Source organism: Octopus bimaculoides, chromosome 14 (assembly GCF_046866305.1).
Source record: "Octopus bimaculoides isolate indiv1 chromosome 14, ASM4686630v1, whole genome shotgun sequence".
NCBI lineage: Eukaryota > Metazoa > Mollusca > Cephalopoda > Octopoda > Octopodidae > Octopus > Octopus bimaculoides.
The window spans coordinates 14060803-14085802 of NC_142941.1; the positions used below are offsets into that span (position 1 = coordinate 14060803).

Sequence of the window (25000 nt, forward strand, 5' to 3'; positions counted from 1 at the left end):
GTGTGTGTGTGTGTGTGCGTATACAAATATATGTATGTATATCTATGTATAAGTATGAATGTATATTATACAGACACACACACACATGTATAATTTATATATAGATGCATTTATAAATACAAGTATACATAAACGCAAACAAACACACATATGCACATGTACTTATATGCGCGTATATGTATGTGTACATGTGCATATTATATATGTGTGAGTATGTATATATATGTATTATAAATAAACATATATGCTTTTGTGTATAAATTTGCATGTGTATACACATATATACATACACACATTTTTATATACATACATATATATATACGTGTGTGTGTATGTATATACTCACATATACAAACTATGTTTCTTTCTCAACAGGCGTTTTTTTTTTATCATATGAGCTATTAATTTTGCAAACGCTTTGGTCCGTTCTGTAACAGTTTAAACAAATCACACATCGCTCAATATCTTAAATTCGGCCATTTTGATCGATGTACCTGATTCACCGTAAATTATCCCAAACATTTTTCTTTTCTTTCTTTCGTTTTTTCTTCCCTTTCACAACACCATTTCCATTCTCCCTATATTTTACTCTATCCATTTAGCTATCATCATATATTACGTAACATATTTTCAGACGTTACACTTTGCAGTTTGATAATGTGAAAGATGAAACGAGGGTTATAATAATCCTCAATCTTTTCAGCTTTACAAATGTTTTTTGTATTATTCTCATATTACTCTTATATTACTCTTTCCTACCATTGAGTTCTTTATATTCCCAGTTGTCAGTTCTCTTGTACAATAAGTTTATTCTTAAAGTATTCTATTTATATATCTGTGTGTATGCGTATGCGTGTGTACGCGTATGAGGTTATGTATACGTGTGTCTATATGTTTATATGTTTGCATGTGTGTGAAAGTGTAAACAGAAAGGTAATCAAAGCCACTTTAACAGTGCAAAAGTTTGGAGGAAAAAAAATAAATTACATTCTGTTTCGTCTTTGACAATCCCCAAATCATGGGCAAAATTTTGAAACGATAAGTAAATTGTAAACTAGTCGAAAACCACATGTGTGTGTGTGTGTGTGCATGTTTGTGTGTGTGTGTGTGTGTGTGTGTGTGTGTGCGTGCGTATGTGTGTGTTTCTAAGTGTGTCTACGTATGTATAAGTCTGCTTATGTATATACGTGTATGTGAGCATGTTGTGTGTCTGTTATGTTCGAGTGAATTCTGTAAGTCTCCAAAGTATGTAGGAAGTTTAAATTTCATTCTGTCCTACGTTAGAAATATATATATGTGTATGTATGTATGTATGTATGTATATGGGTATATATTTCTGAACATATATATGTATATATACATCGAGAGAGAGAGAGAGGGGGGGGGATACAGAAATATATATATATATACATACACATACTTACATACACATATATACATATACATATACCTCCCTGTTATACGTTTCTCGTCTCCCGCTTTCTGTGTCTGTCTTCTGTCCTCTCGATCCCGCCCCCGTATGAACATATATATATATATACATTTATATATATATATATATATATATATATATATAGATATATATATATATATATATATATATATCTATCTATATATATATATATATATATATATATATATATGTATATATATATACACATATATATATATATATGAATATATATGTATACATGCATATAGATATATAGGTATATGTGTGTGTGTATGTTTGAGTATGCTTGTGTGGTATGTGGTTGTATTATATAAGTACACAAATAACTATATTTTTACATATATGTACCCACCAAGACATCTATATAAACTTACTAGCATATATATACATATATATATATATATATATATATATATATATATATATATATATATATATATATACGCACACACACACATATATATACAGACATGTCTATGCATATGGGTATATAAATATAAATATATGTGTGTGTGTGTTTATTTATAGATATAGTTATACATATTCATGTATTTATATACATATAATGTGTTAATATATACATATGTATGTACTTACATACGTACAAACATATATACATACATACATACATACATACATACACGCATACATACATACATACATACATACGTGCATGCATACATACATACATACAATCTTACATGTTTAACATCCTTTCTTCTAAGACATACAAGAAGCCAACCAAGAAACAAAAAGAACAAAAATAAACCAAAGAAAAAAAAAAACCCTTTACCAAATGAAATAAATAAATAAAAAAAACAACACTATTCTGCTCACCAAAGTCCCATAAGATATACATTCCAATAGAAAACCTCAATGTAACTTAAACAAAACATTTTTTCGTAGGTTTGGGGGGCTGGGTATGTTTAGAAGGGAGCTAAGCGTTATTGTAAGGTTTAGTTAAGACACGGAATCCTACTGGCTCCCGTTTTGTTCCCTAACCCCCACTTCATTCCCTCATTCATTTTATGTCCGCTCGTCTGTCTGTCTGTCTGTTTGTTTGTCTGTCTGTCTGTTTGTTTGTCTGTCTGTCGTTTTGGTTTGTTTTTTTGATTTTGATTTTTGTTTTTTGTTGTTTTTTTGTTGTTGCTATTTTTTTCTTTGTTGCAAGCGACCCTTCCTCTCCGTCTGCCCTGTTTCTATATTGTGTGTGTGTGTGTGTGTGTATATATATATATATATATATATATATATATATATATATAAATAGTTTTTTATCTTTTTCCTTCTCTTTCTCTAACAATATCAGTAATACCACAAAACATTCTCGGGTTTTTCATGCAATGTCTGTACGAATGTGTGTGTGTGTGTGTGTGTGTGTGTGTGTGTGTGTGTGTGTGTGTGTGTGTCTGTGTGCGTACTGTGTTTTGGAAGTGGAAGCGTTGCGTGTCTTTTCTTGAGTTTTGAAATATTTCAGCACGATATTTTGGCCATCATCTATCAGTGTGTGCCTGTGCGCGCGTGCGTGCCTGCGTATGTGTGTGTGTGTGTGTGTGTGTATGTGTGTTTGTGTGTGTATGTGTGTGTGTGTGTGTACGTGTGTGTGTGTTATCCATGCAATATTTATGCATTCTTTAGTGGAGAAATTTATAAAACTAGGTTTCTGTTGTAAGCATACGTACATGTATACACACACACACGCACAACACAAACATGCACGTGTGTGTAATGTATATATATATGTACATGTGCGTGATGTATATATATATGTGTGTGTGTGTGTGTGTGTGTGTATGCGTGCGCGTGTGTGTATGTTTATATAAATATATATATATACATCTACATGTGAAGTGACTGTGAGCACAAGTTGCTACGCACTCCAGCCCACGATCTGCAAGACTTCTTAATGATGCAGACACACGTATAAACACATACACACACGCACGCACGCACGCACACATACATGCTCACATGCGTATATACGCTCATACATACACAAACCAGCATACATATGAAGCGTACAGGTTCGCAGATAAGAGATTTTAAATACATTAAAACAGTTAACGTTGACCGAATAAAATATTCAACACATGTCTTTAAGTCTAATATTCATTGCAATTTTGGTAGCAATAACATCGTTGTTTCGCCAGCGGTGGATTAATCTAACTGAATAAACTTCCTACTTAGAAGTCTCCGGCAACAATTCATATACTGATCGGGAGCCGATTTCCAGCTGCACGGTACTTAGTATTAGGCGTCCTAGTGAGATGGTATTTTCCAGGATAACGTGATGGACTGCGTAGTAGCTTGAAATCAAAGCCTCTTTGTTAAAAATGAGGCTGTCTCTATGAAAATGGTCAGCTGATTCCTCTCTATTCATGCTGTAGGGTGGGGGTATTTTAATAAACATTTGTTAATATATTTGCATTTTCCCTACATTTCCTTCACACGTTGGTTCAGGCTTCAGCGTAGTTTGATGTATCAGAAAGATGTAATCTGTGTCTGGCTGAAAAAAAGGATTATTTCGATGCGTCCTTTCAAAATATTGAACAAAGCAAAAAACAAAAAAAAATGCAACTAGAAATTCTGTATAAATGCAGATAGAAGAATGTGTAGAAGACCTTCTGTTCTTTCAGGTTATGAGCTGACCTCTTGTTTCCACCAATTATTCTGCCTATATATCTGTGCACACCTTTGAATGTAATGTATGCCAGAAGGTTTACAAATCAAATGGAAGCCTCAAAAGACACTTTTAGATTCATAAAGATCAGAACTTATCTGCAGCTGTTGGTGGTCCAAATCGAATATGCAATATATGTGGGTGTCTTTTCAGAACATTATCTGGTTTAAAAAGCCACATCAGATGCCATGATTGTTCGAAGGTGTAGGTACAGGAGGTGGTCAAACTCTGCATAAGAAGTAGACAACCACCATATATATATATTTATCTTTTCCTATCATCCCTCCGGGAGGTAGATTGCATAAAGTACCACTCAAGTACTGTAATTCATTCCATCGACTAACAATCCTCCCCTCAAAAATGCTGGCCTCGTGCTTAAGTCGGAAACCAACATTTTCCTATTGTTGCTGCTACTACGCCCACTACTGCTGCTGTTACTGCTACTGTTGTTGTTGTTGTTACCGTTGCTCTACTTTCTTCATTTCCCTTGCTGTTGCTGCTGCTGCTGCTACTGCTGCTGCTGTTGTTGTTGTCATTCTTGAAGTCATTTTTGATTATTATATATCTGTTCCGTTTTATATTCTGTTGTCGGTGATGATATTAAATCTTATTGTTATTATCGTTGCCGCCATTTTTTTTTCTTTCGTAGCTGCAGCAGTTGTTGTTTTGTTTCTGCCTTTGAGTGTTGTTCTGTCGTTATTCTTTGCTGCAGAGGCGCAATGGTCCAGCGGACTCGCGGTTTCGATTCCCAGACCGGGCGTTGTGAGTGTTTATTGAGCGAAAACACCTAAAAAAGCTCCACGAGGCTCCGGCAGGGGATGGTGGCGAACCCTGCTGTACTCTTCCACCACAACTTTCTCTCACTCTTACTTCCTGTTTCTGTTGTGCCTGTAATTCAAAGGGTCAGCCTTGTCACACTGCGTCACGCTGAATATCCCCGAGAACTACGTTAAGGGTACACGTGTCTGTGGAGTGCTCAGCCATTTGTACGTTTATTTCACGAGCAGGCTGTTCCGTTGATCGGATCAACTGGAACCCTCGACGTCGTAAGCGACGGAGTGCCATAGTATAGTAGTATTCTTTGCTGCTCTCGTTTGTTTTTATTATTGTCGTTCTTATTTAAAACGACAACCGCCATTGTTGAAGCTGATATCTCAATCATTGTCGTTTTTGTTGCCATTTTTGTTCCTGTTATTGTTGATGATGGTGTTCGTATTGCAGACGACGTTGATTTTTATTTCTATCGGAATTGTTGTTGTTATTGCTTTCGCTGCTGCTGCTGCTGCTGATGATGATGATGATGATGTCGCTCTTATTGCAGACGTTGGTGTTACATTTTCAGTATTGTTGCAGTTGTTTTCATTAATGCTGTTGTAGTTGTTGTTGTTGTTGTTGCTATTGTCTCTGTTGTCGCTGTTGTTGCTGCTGCTATTATACTTTACTTATTCTTACATTATTATTCTTGATTATTATTGGTCTAGGACCCTGACGAAGTTTTTGTAATTAACCTCATCCTTTACCTCTCCCTTCTCTTTTCCGCCTCCTACTCCAATCATCATCATGACAACTTTAACAACAACAACAACAATAATATCCATAATAACAACAACATCGATCTACTGCATAGTAATAATAATAATCATTATTATTATTATTATTATAATTTTCTTCTTTCTTCAAATTTTCTTCCATTTCTCGCCGAGTGTTTTCCGTACACCTAGGCCAGAGAAACTCGTTGTATGCATTCCCAGTTCACACACGCAAATTCACAGGTAAAACATGTATTTAAGAAAAAAAAAAGTTCATGAATGGATGTTGTTTTCACGGCGATAATGCTCTTCTCAGTACATGAGTCGTTCCAGTTAGCACGATTTTTTGCACTTCTGCATTAAGTTGTGAGCTGGCGGAATCGTCGGCATGATAGACCACTGACGAGTACATAAAATTTTTTTTTTCTCCTTGTTTTTCTCCTTATTCTTTCTGTAGCTCGAAACGTTAAAGACTTTCTCTATTCCCGAGCGTTAAACTAATACATCCTTTTGTTGTTTACACCACCTGTCCTTGTCTGTTGTTTTTTTTCGTAAATTCTCCCATATATATATATATATATATATATATATATATAATTTGTGTCTGTGCGTGTGTATAGATGGATAGATAGGTAAAGAGAGAGAGAGAGGGGGAGAGAGAGAGAAATAAATGCTCATCAGAATTATCATCATCATCATCATCATCATCATCATCATCACTACCATCACTCACCACTTGCACCACAGCTGCAACCACCTTCAAATCGTCCTCGCTCGGCCTACTTTTTTGCGTCTCTCTTGCTTACACCCCCACCCAACTCCAACACCAACACCAACCCCCAACCCTACCCACACAGTACAACACCACAACACAACACACCACTACATTACAACACTACGCCATACAACGTTACACCACGCCGCGGCCAGGGTCTGCTTCGTGAGAAACACGGTTGTAAAATGAAAGCCATCTGTGCAGTTGATCGTTTTGCCGTACAGTATGCGTGTCTGTGTGTGCGCGCGCGCACGCATGCGTGTGTTTGTGTGTATGTGTGTGTATATGTGTGCAGGTGTATGTGTGTATGTGTGTATGTGTGTGTGGGTGTTTGTGTGACTTTGTGCCTCAATCTGCGTGCCTTTATCCTCCATAGCATTTCTCTTGTCAAATAAATCTGTGTAGCTCGAATCTTGGCTCTTCATGACATATTTCGTGCCATACACTGTGTATGTATGTCACTCAAAGTTTGTCCTCCATGGCTTTCGTCTGCTGTGCAGTGAGTCTATGTGTGTGTATATATGTGTGTGTGTGTGTGTGTGTGTGTGTGTGTGTGTGTGTGTGTGTGTGTCTTTGTCCTCCATAGCATTTTCCTTGTCGTTAAATCAATCTGTGTACCTCAACCGTCGCTCTCTGTGACACACTTCTTGCCATACAGTATGACTATGCCCCAATGTTTGTGCTCCATAGCATACTTTGTGTCATACGATATCTATGTACGTAACGCGGCGAGCTGGCAGAGTCGTTATCACGCCAGGCGAAATGCTTAGCGGTATTTCGGGTCTTTACATTCTGAGTTCAAATTCCACCAAGGTCGACTTTGCCTTTTATCTTTTCGGAATCGATAAATTAAGTACCAGTTGCATACTGGGGTCGATCTAATCGACTGGCCTCCTCTCCTAAAATTTCAGACCCTGTGCCTAGAGTAGAACGGAATATCTATGTATGTCACTCAAAGTTTGTTTTTCACAGCTTCCGTTTTGCTTTACAGAAAGCCTGTGCGTATGTATATGCATGTATATGTGTGTGCTCGCATGACAACACACACGCATACACACGCGTGTGTATGTGTCGGAGTCTTTGTATGGTTGTTTACGCGTCTGTGTTTCTGTCTGTCTGATGCATGTTCAAGCACCGTGCACGTGTAAATGTATATAAGGGTATGTATGTATGTATGTATGTATGTATGAATGAATGAATGTATCTATGTATGAATGAATGAATGTATGTGTATGTATGTATGTATGTATGTATGTATGTATGAATGAATGAATGTACGTATGTAGGACGGTAGGTAGATATGTTAGTGTGATTTACGTATATGTATGTATGCATGTATGTGTATATATGTGTCTGTACGCATGTGTGAGCATAAATGTGTATATGCATGTTTGCATGCATGTGTGTGTGTGCGTTTGAGTGTGCTTGTGTGTGTGCATGTGTGTGTGCATGTGTGCGCGGGTGTGTTGTGCGTGTGTGTGAATGTGCGTGTGTGTGCATGTGTGTATCTGTGTGTGTATGCGTGTGTGTGCGTGTGTGTGTGTGTGTGTGTGTGTGTGTGTGTGCTAATGTATTCTGCAGCAAAATATGTGGCCCTCCTACCAACCCTGTACATTAACAAAAACAATTTTTTCCCAACAGCAATCCTCCATAACACCGACCCCTACCATCACTACTACTACTCCTACTACTACTACTACTACCACCACTGCTGCTGCTGTTGCTGCTGCTAATGCTGCAACTAGCTCCAGTAAAATAACATTGCCTCCATCACCGCCACCATCACGGAGACTACCAGTGCCACTACACACCTCCACCAACAACAACAACATCACCATGACCATCACCATTTACACCGCCACCAGCACCACCTGGGCCGTAAAAATGATTTCTGAATACTTAATTAACCCTCCTTATATTCCGAATTCAAATCACGCTGACGTTAAATTTGCCTTTCATGCTACATGGGAGTCGGCAAAATAAAATACCAGTCATCTACTAGGATCGATGGTATCATCCAGGACCCCTCCCCTCAAAACTACTGACCTTGTACCTAAATCAGAAACCATTTATCTTGAGAAGTCGATCTGGTAGAATCGTTAGCGCACTAAGACAAAATTTGAAACCATTATTATTTTACCATCGAGGCAGTCAACTTAAGCTCACATTTCTCATTTCTCTTCTGTCAGGAATCTTTAAGAGTTACAGCATATCATTTTGTGTCGGACTAGACCTGCTCTAAGCGTGCGCTTGTCTACTTGAAAACAGCACTTGGGCGAGGGCGAGGACGAGGGCCTTTGGTGGTCAAAGTAATCCGGGATCTGTGAGGTTCCTTCATTAGTGCTTGATGGGGTTTCTCCTGTATCGAGAAGACTGCATCATTCATGTTTATCACATACTTTGTATATCGTGCATACATTTATCTCATCTCACCGTCTTTTACATTTCTTTCTCTTCATCTTTTATTTAAACCTCCCCACTCTCCCCACCCCCACACACAAACTGTAGTCTGTCCTTGTGATATCCGTTTCATATATACCCCTATAATAAACAAAAGAAATCATCATCATCATCATCGTCATCATCATCATCATCATCATCGTCATCATCATCGTCATCAACGTCATCGTCGTCATCATCATCATCATCATCATCATCGTTAGTTCACCGGGCAAAATGCTTAGCGGAATTTCGTCCGTCTTTACGTTCTGAGTTCAAATTCCGCCAAAGTCGATATTGCTTTTCATCCACTCGGGGTCAGTATAATAAATGCTAGTTGAACACTGGGGCGGTGGGGGGGGGGGGGGAGAGTTCGATGTAATCGATGTATCCCCTACACAGGGATTGCTGGCCTTGTGCCAAGATGTGAAACCATTATTATTGTTGTTCTTGCTTTTATTGTTACTATTATATTTTCTATTCAGTCAACCAAAGCTCACATCTCACCCCTTTCTTTTGTTTCTCTTCCATCAGGGATCTTAAGGGCAACAACATTACCATTATACGTCGGACTGACTTCGAAGGATTGAGTAACCTACAAGTGTTGTAAGTACAACAATATCATTATTGCCTTTCTTTTTCTTGTCTTTGGCAGCGCTTCCGATTTTGTTTTTACTCTCCTCTTGTTCCTGTTCGAGGTTGTAATGGACACAGGCTTGTGTGTCACAAAGCTAGCTAGAGGCGATGTCCACTTGGAGCTAATCAACGGTAGCATTCGTCCTATTTTTCTGGACTGCCATGTTAGCTTGGCGATAACTATTAATACCCAGTACTGCTGCCGTAGTCTCCATGCCGTATTTTAACGTGTATAAGGAACCCTTTTTTGTCAAAAATTATGTTAAAAATGCATGTGAGTTTTTTTTTATACATGGAAAGTATTATAATACCTTACAAAACTTCTTTTCCAAATTTTAAGCCCTAAAAATTAGGGAGTTCTTTATACACGTTAGAATATGGTTTACTCATATATATATATATATATATATATATATATATATATATATATATATATATATATATATATATGAGTAAACAGACCCCGAAGAAGCTGATACTGGTCTGCGTGAGCAAGAAATTACATTATGTAGTATAATCGATAAAAAGATTGCAGCAAAAATGCCGTGCGGGCTGAAAAATTCAACGTTTCGAACAATATTTTCTTCAGAAAAAATGTTGACGGGAGAGGAAGTAATGAGAGACTGCAGAGTTGTACATCCTCCAAGTTATACACACACGCACACACACACACACACACACTATATATATATATATATATATATATATATATATAGGTTATGAGCGAAGTAGCATGAAAAGCAAATTTAACCTATTTATAAACGTTCTATATTATACACACCCTTGGTTCCTTATCTCATTACGAAATCCTTATATATATATATATATATATATATATATATATATATATATATATATATATATATATGTATATATATAATGAGAGAGAAAGAGAGAGGAGAGAGATATATTTGCATATATGTATGTATATAATAAACAGGTATTTTTACTTAGCTATGTAACATTACTTCTGTTAATTTTCAGAACTTTCATTTTCACCACAACTTCCGTACGAACTATATTAATTTCATAATTTCATTCCTACGTCCGGATATCATTATATCAGACTATATAAAGGCTACGAGCTGGAAGAATCTTTATCGCGCCGAATAAAATGCTAAGTTGCATTTCTTCCAGTTTTAAGTTCTGATTTCAAATGCCGCTGAGGTCGACTTCGCTTTATATGCTTCCGATGTCGATTAAATCTAGTCTCTACTATAGCTGCAAGGTCAGAAATTTTTGCGGGTAAGGTTGACAGTCGACTACATTGATCACTCTGTATTCAACTGTTATTTATAAAGTATATACATAGATACATAGATACATACATATATATATATATATATATATATATATATATATATGTATGTCATCCAAAACTGTCCGACGAACAGGAACGTGAAACTCTGAGTAACAGTTTTTGTGATGTCTGCGACTTTATTAATAAAGTATGTATTACTCTACCTCAGGTTTTCGATTACTATTTTTTTCCACCTTATTTCACATTTATGTGATTACTCCGGTGCATTGTATATACACATATATATATACATATATATATATATATATATATATATATATATATATATATATATATATATATATATATATATATATATATGCGTGTATATGTGTGTGTGAGTGTATGTGTTCGTGTGTATGCATGCATGTATGTACGTATATAATAAATATGTGTGTGTTTGTTCGTCCCGCTATTCTATGTTATAACGTTCACCACACCTAAACATTCGCCGCTCTTGTGCCTTTTTTTATTTTGTACCTTGTGTCACCACCACCACTTCCATCATCATCATCAACAGCAACTGGAACTAGAACAACATTCCCTTACGTAATCCCTATCCTCATCATCACAACACCCCCTCCTACCAACCAACCAACCAACCAACCAACCCATATGACCCCCCCATCCCCACCCCACCTATCCCAGCCCACTCGTCACCTCACCTCCTCTCACGCCTATTCTTAAACGTGATCTGCCGGCCTTCTGTTCCAGTTGTTGCCGGTCGTCTGTGATACAAGTCTGCAGGCTGGTTTCTCGATATGGTAATTAATTTCACAGTGATGGCTTACTATCACGTGGTAGACGTTGGCGGTGGTGCCGTCTAGCGGTATTGTTCTTGTTGTTATTGGTCATGATTGTGGTGGTGATGCTGGTGGTGTCGTAAACGAAGGGTAATGGCTGTGCCTCTGTTGCTGCTGTTATGGTTGTTGTTGTTGCTGTTGTTGCGTAGCTCCAGGGTAGACCTTTGTCGAGCAGATCCGTGATCAAAGACACCCCACCCGTGACCATCTTGTCTGTTTTTACTACGTACAGAAAACCCTGGAACACGTTATCCAACATGTTTTTGTTTTCTTTTTCTTTTTTGTTTTTTGCGAAGAAGATGGGGGATGTTATCTGAAGATATTTAGCTGCTGTTTTTAGCATATCAAGGTCTATTACGGAGACTCATAGAATAAATAGATAATGGAATGTGGTTGTATGTGGTGGTGAAGTGAGGATGGTGGTGGTGGTGGTGGTAGTGGTGGTGACGATGGTGGTGGTGGCGATAATAGCGATGATGGTCGTGGTAGCCATAATAGCGGTGGTAGTGGCAGTAGCGATGTTTGTGGTGGTTGCGGCGGTGATTATGATGTTGGTGGACGTCGTGGTGGTATAGGTCTTAAGATGTCCGCAGTGTTCGCTTTGCAAAGTCATTTCTTTCGGTTGTTTCGTTTAAAGTGAAAATATTTTAAAAAATGGTGTGCGTGTGCTCTTCTCCTTTGCTAAAAACGACTCTTCCAAAATATCTTCGAAAAATAACACCAACTACAAGGCGTATTATTATTAGAGGTTTATCTAATTGTTTTATAATTACAGTAATCCTCGCCATATCGCGGTTTACCTATCGCGGTTCACCTATCGCGGTTTATCATTTAAACTTACGTCGATTTCTCTGTGGTGTTGTTTTGCATTTATAATAAAATAAATATATACAAATCATAAAAATAATTTTAAAAAACACTTATCGCGAGGGGTTTTGGAACGTAACACCGGCGATAGTCGTGGGATTACTGTATTTATTTTGTGAGCCTTAGGGTTCATAAGGCCTGATACTCGGTTTCCAAGGTGTAGAAGTGATTGAGATCACAACATTCTGCCCCATGCTGACGATTTTACCAGACCCCCGCCTTTCATAATGATAATAATCCTTTCTACTATAGGCACAAGGCATGAAATGTTGGGGGAGGGGACTAGTCGATTTCACCGACTCCAGTTTTTCACTGGTACTTAATTTATCGAGCCCGAAAGGATGAAAAGCAAAGTCGACCTCGGCGGGAATTTGAACTCAAAACGTAGCGACTAGCGAAATACCGCCAAGCATTTCGTCCAGCATGCTAACGATTCTGCCAGCTCACAACCTTTTGTTGGGATCTAATGGTTTCAAATTTTGGCCCAAGGACAGCATTTTTGGAGGGAAAAGGGATCGATTACATCGACCTTAGTGCTCTGCTGGCACTAATTTTGTCGACCCTGGAAAGGCTGAAAAGGCGGAATTTGAATTTAAATTTGAGCTCAAAATGTGAAGAAGGGTGGAATGTTGTAAAGCTTTTTCTCCTGCGTGCTAAGGATTCTGTCGGCTCGCTGACTTATATTGGTATTTAATAATAAACAGAATCATTATAAGAACATCAATAAGTTATAAATTTAAGTATTCATTTCCGAATTAACTCCATCAAATGTTGTACATTATTAGTCCGAATAAATGAACGATGCAATTTTATCGTTATTATAAGGTTGGTTGAACCAGGAATTTATGGTCGGAATTATAAGTTTGGTAGAAAAAAACTGTTCTGTTGAGGAAATTTGATATTGTAAGCTTCATTGGGAACTCACATATATTTGACACGGGACATTTGAAAATTAGAATTAAATAACATCTACAGGAAAATATTAACTGTGTTATTCGTTTTCAACATTTAAAAAGCGTTACGCCTAATTAGCGAGAGAATTAAATTTTCTGTGAAATCGTTTTTGAATTTTTTGAAATTATCTCCCTTTTTTTTTTCTAAGAGAGTTACAGCCAAACTCCGCTAGGGTTTTGTTTTTTCTTTGACATCAGAAGTAAATTTCAGTTCATTCCTTAAGAATTATTTTGAGTATGTCATTCAGAATCTCACTGTCGAACTGAGTCAACGATCGTTCTCTCTCTCTCCCCTCTCTTCCTCTCCCCTTTCTCTATCTATGTATCTATCAATTTATCTATAAGATATATAGATTTCTATCTGTCTATGTATTCTTCCATCTATCTATCTGCTTATCTATTTGTTTATCTCCTGATAATACATACTACATGCATACATACATACATACATATATATATATATATATATATATATATATATATATATATATATGAAAGAGAGGAGAAAGGAGAGGGGAAAGAGAGCGAGAAAGGATGTCTTATAAAGAAACCACTTTCAAATAAAAAAGACCCATGGTGGTGTAAAGAGTCGAGGATAAAATCCTGTATTACATTAGACTAATAATTGTTATAGTCGGCCACATGTTTCGCTCTAAACGAGCTTGTCATTCGTTTCACAAATTCGCACAGAGGGAAACACGAGGCCACTTGTAACGAATTATCTTCTAATCCTACGACATTATACAGTATGTATATATATATATATATATATATATATATATATATATATATATATATATATATATATATATATATATATATATATATATATATATATATATATATATATATATATATATATATACTCGTGTGTCTATGTGTGTGTGTGTGTGCGTGCGATTTGTCTCTGTATATATGCAGTGATATGATTGTTCGAATAAATATGTGAGTGTGGTGCATAAGTAATCAGCGTAGTTGCAAGATAAGCGAAAACGAAACGAAACACAACACAGTATTTTCCTAACGGAGAATAAATAAGAAAGATTTAATAAACTTCATACGAAATTCAAAAGAACAAAGCAAGCAAGCAAGCAAGCAAGAAAGAAAGAAAGAAAGAAAGAAAGAAAGGAAGAAAGAAAGAAAGATTAACAAAGTGACACAGAGGAAAAGCACAAAATGTAAACATGGAAACAGCGACAACAATAAATAGAACAGTGGCAGCAGGAGCAATAATGATAATAAAATGATGACGATGATGATGATGATGCTGCTGCTGCTGCTGATGATGATGATGATGACGGCGTTGATGATAATAATGATGATTATTATGATGATGACGACGACGACGATGACAACGATGATGATGACGATAGTAATAAAAATATTGCTGATAGTAGTAATAATAATAATAATAAATAATAATAACAATAATAATAATAATAATAATAATAATAATAATACTGAATAATATGACAACTCTGCTGGCTGTTGTTCTATGTGGTATAACAAAATATCGCAATATGGCCTCCTTCGCTGTCATCAGGGTATTATTATATCGTTAAAGTCAATGACGGTTGCTAAATGTTTTCTTTTCGACTTCAAAGTGAAACAACCTCAATGCTAATCGGTGATTCCGTTCTCGTTCGAAAATTTATTTTCTTCTACTCCCCCTTTCTCTCTCACTCCGTCTTTCTCTCTCTCTGTCTCTCTCTGTCTCTCTCTCTGCCTCCCACCTACTCCCTCTCTTTCTCTCATTCTCTCTCTCATTCTCATTCACTCTTTCTATCTTTCTCTGAAAGTAATTTCTTTTCATGCTGTTTCAAAACAACCGTTGTATGTTTGCGTGTGCGCATGATACTCACATTCACACGCACCCACGCACACGCACGCGCACGCACACACACACACACACACACACACACATACACACACACACACACACACAGATACACGCACACGCACACACGCCTATTCTTTTATTTATTTCAGTCATTTGACTGCGGCCATACTGGAGCATCGCCTTTCAGTCGATACAAATCGACCCCAGGACTTATTCTTTGTAAGCCTAGTACTTATTCTATCGTTATCTTTTGCCGAACCACTAAGTTACGGGGACGTAAATACACCAGCATCGGTTGTCAAGCGATGTTATGGGGACGAAGTTATACATTTATATATATATATATATATATATATATATATATATATATATATATATATATATATATATATACGACGGGTTTCTTTCATTTTCCGTCTACCAAATCCATTCACAAGGCTTTGGTCAGCCCGGTGTCACGCAGTGAGACTGAATCCGGAACCATGTGGTTGGTAAGCAAGCTACTTACCACACAGCCACTCCTGTGCCTATATATATATATATATATATATATATATATATATATATATATATATATATATATATATATATATATATATATATAGATAGATAGATAGATAGATAGATAGATAGATAGATAGATAGATATATTCATACACACACATGTATATATATATATATATGCATATATATTAGATTAGTTTTTCCTTGGGGCTGGCCAGATCGGAGCAATATCGAGAAAAACCAGCCGAAATCGCAAGGATAATCTGGATCTCGACTGAAGAGAGAAAACTCCGAATGACCTGTCCGTGTTTTCCTTGTATCGTCCATCTGTATGTTTTGTCCCTTTCTTGTATCACCTAACTGTCTGATAATATATATTATACATACTTACACACATACATACATGCCTAGCTGCCAGTCTGGATAAGCTTGGATTTTCAGGAAAAGAAATCAACCAAATGATTAACACATTACAAATACAAACTGAAATAAGTAAGAGATAAAATTAATAATAATAGTATAGAGACTCCCTACTCAGAAAAATTACCGCTCTGTAGGGAGTTTATAAAAGGATATGGTCTTGAACAAACGGAATTCTTTCAACCTTCTTCGTGACGTCTAAACGGATTTAGCATTTCCAAACCTTCTAAAAGGCAGTTTTGTGAATTGTTTAATACGTTATGAAATTTAGGTTTATGAAAAAGAAACAAAAAGATTACTGAAGATATATGATAATTTTTTTTTATGCAGTCATCTCAGACATAGAATATATTTAAATGTTTTGCAAAGAGAAAGTAGGTTGCGGAAACCTGGTCTAGAATACGGTTCTAATTCATAACGGGGTTAACGTTGCTTTTCATTGTCTCAATGTCAGTGGAAACTGAACCTGTAAATATACTGGAATGGATTCAAGCAACGCATCGACAATGGCCTTCTGCTCCGTCAGAACAATCCGCAATGTTGTTTATATAACAAGACGGACAAAATAAAAAGAGAGAAAAAAGGCTGGGATTGTACGACGATGAGAAAATTTGAATTGAAAACAAATGTTTTTGTTTCTTTTTTTCTGATATAAACATATCGGATATGTTATTTGAAAGAATAATAACAGAATGTAATTAAAGATAAATATAATGAAAATTATCGTCTTTTATTTCTCTATGATGTTCTTTAATTAATTTTACATAATTTTAATAGATTTTATGAAATATGCCCGCCAGACTCTGTAGCAATTTTGATAATTCATACTGTTTCATACATGCATACATACATACATACATACATACATACAGACAGACAGACAGACAGACAGACAGACAGACAGACAGACAGACAGGCAGACATATATACATACATGATATGTAGCTTGTTTCCCAGTCATGTCATATTGAGTTCAGTCTCACTGCGCAGTATCTTGGGCATACGTCTTCTATCAACAGCCTAAGCCCGACCAAAGCCAGGAGAGAGAAAACAGGTGAGGATTGGCACCAAATAAGGCATCCGACTGTGGAAATCATGCCTCGATATCATATCTTCCGTCTGACGCAAGAAAACTTAGAAAATTGGTCGTCATTATTCAGCTCTATTTCAAGATTTCTTGCCAATAGAGAAAGAGCCGGTTTCTAACATAAATCCAAGGCTCCTTCATTGGAATTTCAACAACAGCAGTATATTTTTTGTGTATATGTGCAGTATTTGGTGTCTGTGCACGGGCAGTTTTATATGTTTTGTTCTATGTATGTCTAGACATGCTCATATATACTTTAACACACTTCTGGAAAGTCTTACAATTCCAGTGATGGCTTTGATCTGTAGTCTTTGAATCAGATTTCTCTTTTCTGGTATGTATGTATGCATGCATGTATGTATGTATGTATGTATGTATGTGCACATATATAGTTTTGGGGTATGTATGTATATATGTATGTACATACATACACACATTATATATATATATATATATATATATATATATATATATATATATATATATATATATATATATATATATATATATATGTATATCATTATATATATATATATACATATATATATACGATGGGCTTCTTTCAGTTTCCGTCTACCAAATTCACACACACAAGGCTTTGGTCAGCCCGAGGCTATAGTAGAAGACACCTGCCCAAGGTGCCACGCAGTGGGACTGAACCCGGAACCATGTGGTTGGTAAGCAAGCTACTTACCACACAGCCATTCCTGCGCCTATATATATATATAATATATATATATATATATATATATATAATATATATATATATATATATATATATATATATATATATATATATTCCCCAACGTCCCAGGTGGGGAATATATGCAGCAGAGAAACTGGCAAACTGGCTCTATGCTCCTTAAGGCGTGATGTGAACTGTGGTGGCGGTCGTAGTCATGGTGGTGGTGGTGTGAAGGTGACGGTGGTGGTGGTGGTGGTGATGGTGTGTATATTATTATTTCTATTGCTGCTTCTTTTGCTGCCACCGTTACTGCTGCTGTTACTGCTGCGGCTGCTGCTGCTGTTGTTGTTCTTGTTGCCACTGCTGTTAATGGTGCTACTCGTGCAATTCATCATTTTCTAGTTCGAGGTGGCGGGTGGTAAAGCTTATAACAACCATAAACGACACATTGTAGGAATGCAAGGAACTGGGCAGATAGGTAGGTGGGTAGGTAGGTAGGTAGGTAGGTAGGTAGGTAGGTAGGTATGGAGGGAGGTGTGTTGTGGTGGGGACAGACTCAAAGAGAGGGAGAGATTGTTGTTATTGTTTAGACCCAGGACCTGCGATCAAAGGGATTCCAACCGTGACCCTCTTGTCAATTTATATTTATGTGAAGGAAACCCACCCAGGACTACATTATCCAATGTATGTTCTTTGTTTTTCTAAGACCATGGGCTGGGGAGGGGAGGGGCGGGGGTGATTCCTGGATGATATAGCTGTTCTTTGTAGAGTGAGCAAGCGTATAGGCGCATCGAAGGAAGACTGGTTGGTTGTTAGGCAGAGAGATGAGATGGATGAATAAATGAATTGATATGTAGATAGATAGAAGGGTAGATAGATTAGATAGATAGATAGATAGATACATACATACATACATACTGAGGTAGATAGACAGATAGAGTGAGAGAGAGGATAGAGACAGACAGAGCTGATATATATATATATATATATATATATATATATATATATATATATATATATATATATATTTACAGAGAGAGAGAGAGAGAGATAAACAGACAGAATGGTAGACAGCCAGGTAGACAGACAGACAGACAGACAGACAGATAGATAGATAGATAGATAGATAGATAGATAGATAGATAAATAGATAGATAGATAGATAGATAGATGAGAGAGAGAGAGAGATAGAGAGAGAGAGAGAGAGAGAGAGAGAGAGAGAGAGAGAGAGAGAGAGAGAGAGAGAGAGAGAGGTGGATAGATAGATAGTGTGACAGAGTGGAGAGACAGATATATTGATCGTGTGACCGAATGGAAAGATAGATAGATAGATAGATAGATAGATAGATAGATAGATAGATAGATAGATAAATAGATAGATAGATAGATAGATAGATAGACAGAAAGATAGGTATGTATGTAGGTAGCTTAATAAAGAGGTTGATATATAAAAGAAAAGAGAGAATGTAGGAGCGGAGTGAGAAACGAACAGAAGTACAAATGTACGGATGGAAAACGGGTGGATTAGAAACGTAGGTAGGCAGGTTGGTATGGAAGTGGGGTTTTTTTTTTGTGGAAGTAGATGGGAAGGTTACGTAGTTTGGTGGCGTGGTAGGCAGATACAGACGTAAAGTAGGGGCTGGTATCTGTTGGCTTAAAGAAAACTTATAGGGATGTGTGTACTTTGTATTAATATTCGGTACATATGGTGTGCACGTACTTAACATATTGTACACATGTTGAACACAAATGGCATGTATACTCGCTTCCTAATACTCGACCACCCTGCAGCTTGAACACCAGCCCGTCTACTTACCCACCTACCTACCTACGAACCTTATCAGACAAACAACAGCATCTGGCGTGGCTATGGGGTTAAAAGGCTCGCTTTGTAACCACGTTGGTTTCGGGTTCGGTCCTACTGTGCGGCTCCTTCGGTGTGTGTCTTCTATTGAAGAAGCTCCCACGCTTTCCAATGCCTCTGAGTCAATTTGGTAGAGAAAAACTGCGTGGAAGACCATCGTGTGTGTGTATATATGTGCGTGTGTGTATGTGTGTGTATGTGAGTGTGACAGAGAGAAAGGAAGAGAGAAAGAGGGTGTGTGCATGCATGTATGTATGCATGCGTGTATATACGTATTTATGCACGTATGAATGTATGTATATATGTATGTGTGTGTGTGTGTGTGTGTGTGTGTGTGTATTTATGCATGCATGTACGTATGGAAATGTTTTATCTTTGACTTATTTCAATCATTAGACTACGGCCATACAGGAGCGTTGCATTGAGGAATTTTAGTCAGATGGTTCGACTCCAATACTATTCTTTTAAGTCTGGTACTTATTCTATCGGACTCGTGTATGTGTGTGTGTGTGTGTGTGTGTGTGTGTGCGTGTGTGTGTGTGTGTGTGTGTCTTTGAGCTTGTCCCCCACTGGTACTTGACAACCAGTGTTGGTATGTTTACGTCCCCGATGAAAATGTCTTACAATGTTTGCTCCGAGTTCGAATTCCATCATGGTCGTCAATTTTGCTTGTAATTATTTCGCCCAAGACGGCACAAGTCGGCGGCTTTTACCTTGGCCAAACATCAGTGGTATGTAGAGGGGAGAAATTACATACGTGACCAACTACTGGATTCCCGTTTAAAAAAAAAAAAAAAGAACCCTCTGGCTCTGGCCTGCACATACATGAGCAGATACAGGGCCAACCTTGATCAACAAAAACTCCAACATATTAGACAATGGATGGTTAGATGCAATATCTGGATATAAACGAGACGGTCATGAATGAAATGAGTTTTTATTATGGGTCTGTTCGAGTGTTGCAGACCTGTAGCATTTGTATCTGACAGCATGTGATTTGTGTGCGCGTCTGTATGACACTTGTGTGTGCGCGCGCGCGCGTGGTGGGTGTGTAGGTGCGGATAAATTGAGAAAAATGTCTGTGCGTCTCTGTATTTCATATATGAATGCGTGAAAATGCATACACACTTTATTAAGCATAAATGTGTTCATCAGTGAAGGCACTTGTGTGCGGCATAATGTGTGTGTGTGTGTGTGTGTGTACGTGCGTTTCTCTGTGTATGTGCATGTCTGAGTGTTTGTAAGTTATTGTATTTGCGCATGTGCGTACGCCCTTAAATTACCACCATCTTGCCATCACCTTCCATTAATATGCTTACTGTTGTTCCGATGCGCGTAGGAAACAATGTACGTCACGTGTTACACACGTGATAGACCACTTGGGGCTTAGAAGACTAATAAGACTAGTAATGCACATGTGTGTACCAGCAGGTGTACGCACGCGCGCAATCACACCTTCAGGAACATGTGTACATACACATATACATACACACACACACACACAAATATACATATATATATATATATATATATATATATACATATATGTATATATATATATATATATATATATATATATATATATATATATATATATATATATATATATATATATATACATATGTATATCTACATGTAAATACACATACATATATATATGTGTGTGTATGTATGTATGCATATGTGCATACATAGAAATATATATAATACGTACTTACACGCATGTTTGCGTATATATGTATTTTTCTTACGCACACACATATATATATATACATATGTATGCATATATACGCACAAATGTGTGAATGTGTGTGTGTGTTTGAATGTACATGTGTGTGTGTGTGTGTGTGTAGATAGTAGATACATATGTCCTTCACATTACACGTCTCAGTTCATCTGGAAACACTAAGTACGCTCCATAAGGAATTAAAAAATTAATTAGGGACTATGACAGAATGAAGGCTCATGTATGTATGTATGTACGTACGTATGTATGTACGTACGTATGTATGTACGTACGTATGTATGTATGTGTGTATGTGTATGTATGTATGTGAATGTATGTTTGTATTATGTGTGTAAGTATGTATATTTGCATGTATATATGTATGCCTGTTTGTATGTGATATATATATATATATATATATATACGTATATATATGTATATATCTATCTATACATAGTACACACACACACACACACACACACACACACACACACACACACACACACACACACACATATATATATATATATATATATATACACACACATATATATTCATATATATACATGTATATATATTTGTATGTGTGTGTGTGTGCGTGTGTGTATGTGTGTGTGTGCATATCTATATGTTCATATATGCATGTACGGAGTGTGTAAGGTATTTGAGGACATGTTTGCTAATTTAATAAAACGATTCTAATCTCGCAAAAAGAAAATATATATTTTATAAAAATCTGTACACACGCTCTCGATAAGCTTTATTTTATGAGTATTTTATAAATCATCTTCAGTTTCAATGCCTGCTTCGATGCGGGGCTAGAATCTTTGACATACCTGCACTAAAGCGGGTTTTATTAATTTCGGACGACATCACCTGGAGAATGGCAGCCTTCATCGAATCTGTGGTATTGTGAGGTTGTCATTTCTTCTCCATTCAACAAATTTCCAAACGTGGTTGTCCATAGAATTTTAAGTTGGGCGCGTTTTTGGAGCTGTATGTTTGGTGTTTCATGACCGTAAATATTGTCTGATATGCATTCGTCGGTTACGTGGGCTTTATGCGAAGGCATTGAATGTTGTTGAAACAAATACGGCGTTCCATTGCGTGCTTCGTCCATCCTGTGCTTAATAACTTTCTCCAGTACGACATCGTATCCAGCAGCATTAATTTTAAGATTGTGTAAAGACGTAACGACCTCTGTTACTTACAACTCCTAAACCCATTAATGTCATAAATTTTGTGTGCATCACTCTGGGCACATCTATTATTCATCCTGTTAGGCTCTTAGTTATGGTCGAAGGCATCTTTTTCTTTTCATCAGAGGAAAACTGAAGTATGCCATGTTCGTGAGTCGGTGGCTTAACTTTCTTAAGTAACCACTTGACACAGATCTAACGGTTTCCTTGTGTCTTTGCCCGTGTTTTGGCTTCTCGTCAGTGCGTACGACATATATCAAATGTCCCTGTACACAATAGTTCACTCCAGCACTTGAAGTTCTTTAGCGATAGCTCTTATTGATTTTTCCGGATAATCAACAAAAACGTTTTTAATCCGTTTGATGAATTGTAGTGTCCTAAAGTGTTCGGACGTTTAATTTTTTATATACACAATTATGTATGTATGTATGTATGTATGTATGTACGTACGTATGTACGTATATATATATATATATATATATATATATATATATATATATATATATGGATGTATGTATGTATATTTTTGTATGTATGTATATATATATATATATGTATAAATACATGTATAGGGATTAATCTTCTATCTTCGCTCCTTTGCGCCACATGGGCTCAACTCCCCTCCACTCTTCATCTAACCCCCTCCTCCTGTCTCTCTCCCCCACCCTCCCTCCTACCACCCATCTCTCCCCTCCCCCACCTCCTGCTCCGACTCCTACTTCTTTGTACCTCTCTTCATACTTCTCTCCACTCCCACTTCTCTTCACCCCTACTCTTTCTCTCCTCTCTCTTACTCTCTCTCACTCTCTTCTCTCGTACTCCCCCCCTCCCCCCCTCTCCCGTACTCCCCCCCTCTCTCACTCTTACTCTCTACACTCTTACTCTCCTACTCTCTACACTCTTACTCTCTCACCCTTACTCTCTCACTCTCTTCCCCTCTCTCTCACTCTCTTTCTCTTCCTTTCTTCTTCCCCCCCATACCCCTCTTCCCTCTCTCTCACTCTCTTTCTCTTCCTCTCTTTCTCTCCCTCTCTCTCACTCTCTTTCTCTTCCTCTCTTTCTCTTCCTCTCTTTCTCTTCCTCTCTTTCTCCCCCCATACCCACCTTCCCCTCTTTCTCCCCCCATACCCACCTTCCCCCCTCTCTCAATCCCCCTTCCCTCTCTTATACCCACCCTCTCTCCTCTCTTCCTCTCCCCTCCCATACCCATCTTCCCCCTCTCTTACATCCACCTTCCCCTTCTCCCTCCTCGTCAACACCCCGTCAACACGCCTTCTCCCTCCTCGTCAACACCCCCTCATAAGCTCATCCCACCACACCCCAACACACTCCTACTCTACCTTCCCACTCCACCCCATCCAATTCCTTACACCCACCACCCACCCCTACCCACATACCCCACCCTACCCACATACCCCTACCTCTACCCCACACTCCACCCATGCCTTCCCCACCTCCCAACACCCTCACATCACACCACACCAATACCCTTGCATCACACCACGCACACCACACCAATACCCTCGCATCACACCACGCACACACTACAACTGACCAACTACTTTCTTCCTTTCTCCCTTCCCCCATTTTCACACTACATACGTCAAGATCACCAGCAGTCTACCTCCCACACAAAGCCCCTCGTTCCCGATCACCGTTTGTTATCTCCCCCTTTCTTAGCTCTCCTGAAATAAGAATTTCTAACTTCCGGTCAGTCATTGTTATGATCGGCCATTATTATGATTGACCGTTGACTGAACACTATTCAATTTTTTTTCTCCGTGTTTTTCTCCTTGTCTCCGTATTCTTTCTGTTGAAGAGCGTAGCTCGAAACGTCAAAGACTTTCCGTATTCCCGAGCGTCATACTAATATATACTTTTGTTATTTACACCACCTGTCCTCGTCTGTTGTTATTTTTTGTATATTCTCCCATATATATATATATATATATACATCTATGTGTATATATGTATGTGTTTTCTAACTTAATATTTACATACTATTATCTATAGCTTCAATTGTTTGGCGATTCACTATTCCAAGAAGGAATAATTTCACCTTCCCTCGAAAGTTCACAAAAGTCTTATGACGTCAACAACATATATGTGTGTGCTCCGTCTATCTACATGCAAGTATGCATATCTGTATATATACATGTGTATACACACACAGTCACACATAAACACACACACACACATATAAAGTGTATATACAAACGCACACAGACTTCCACTGCGAC

At 37.5% G+C, this 25000-nt stretch overlaps 1 protein-coding gene across 4 annotated transcripts in view; it reads left to right on the plus strand.

Moving 5' to 3' along the window:
* The window catches only part of LOC106880782 (protein slit), a 383833-nt gene that overhangs the window by 50601 nt on the left and 308232 nt on the right, over nucleotides 1–25000 (plus strand). For all 4 annotated transcript variants that reach the window (XM_089362359.1, XM_089362357.1, XM_089362360.1 and 1 more), the window contains exon 2: nucleotides 9411–9482. In XM_089362359.1, the coding sequence (XP_089218485.1) occupies nucleotides 9411–9482 (72 nt within the window). The remainder of the gene's footprint in view (nucleotides 1–9410; nucleotides 9483–25000) is intronic.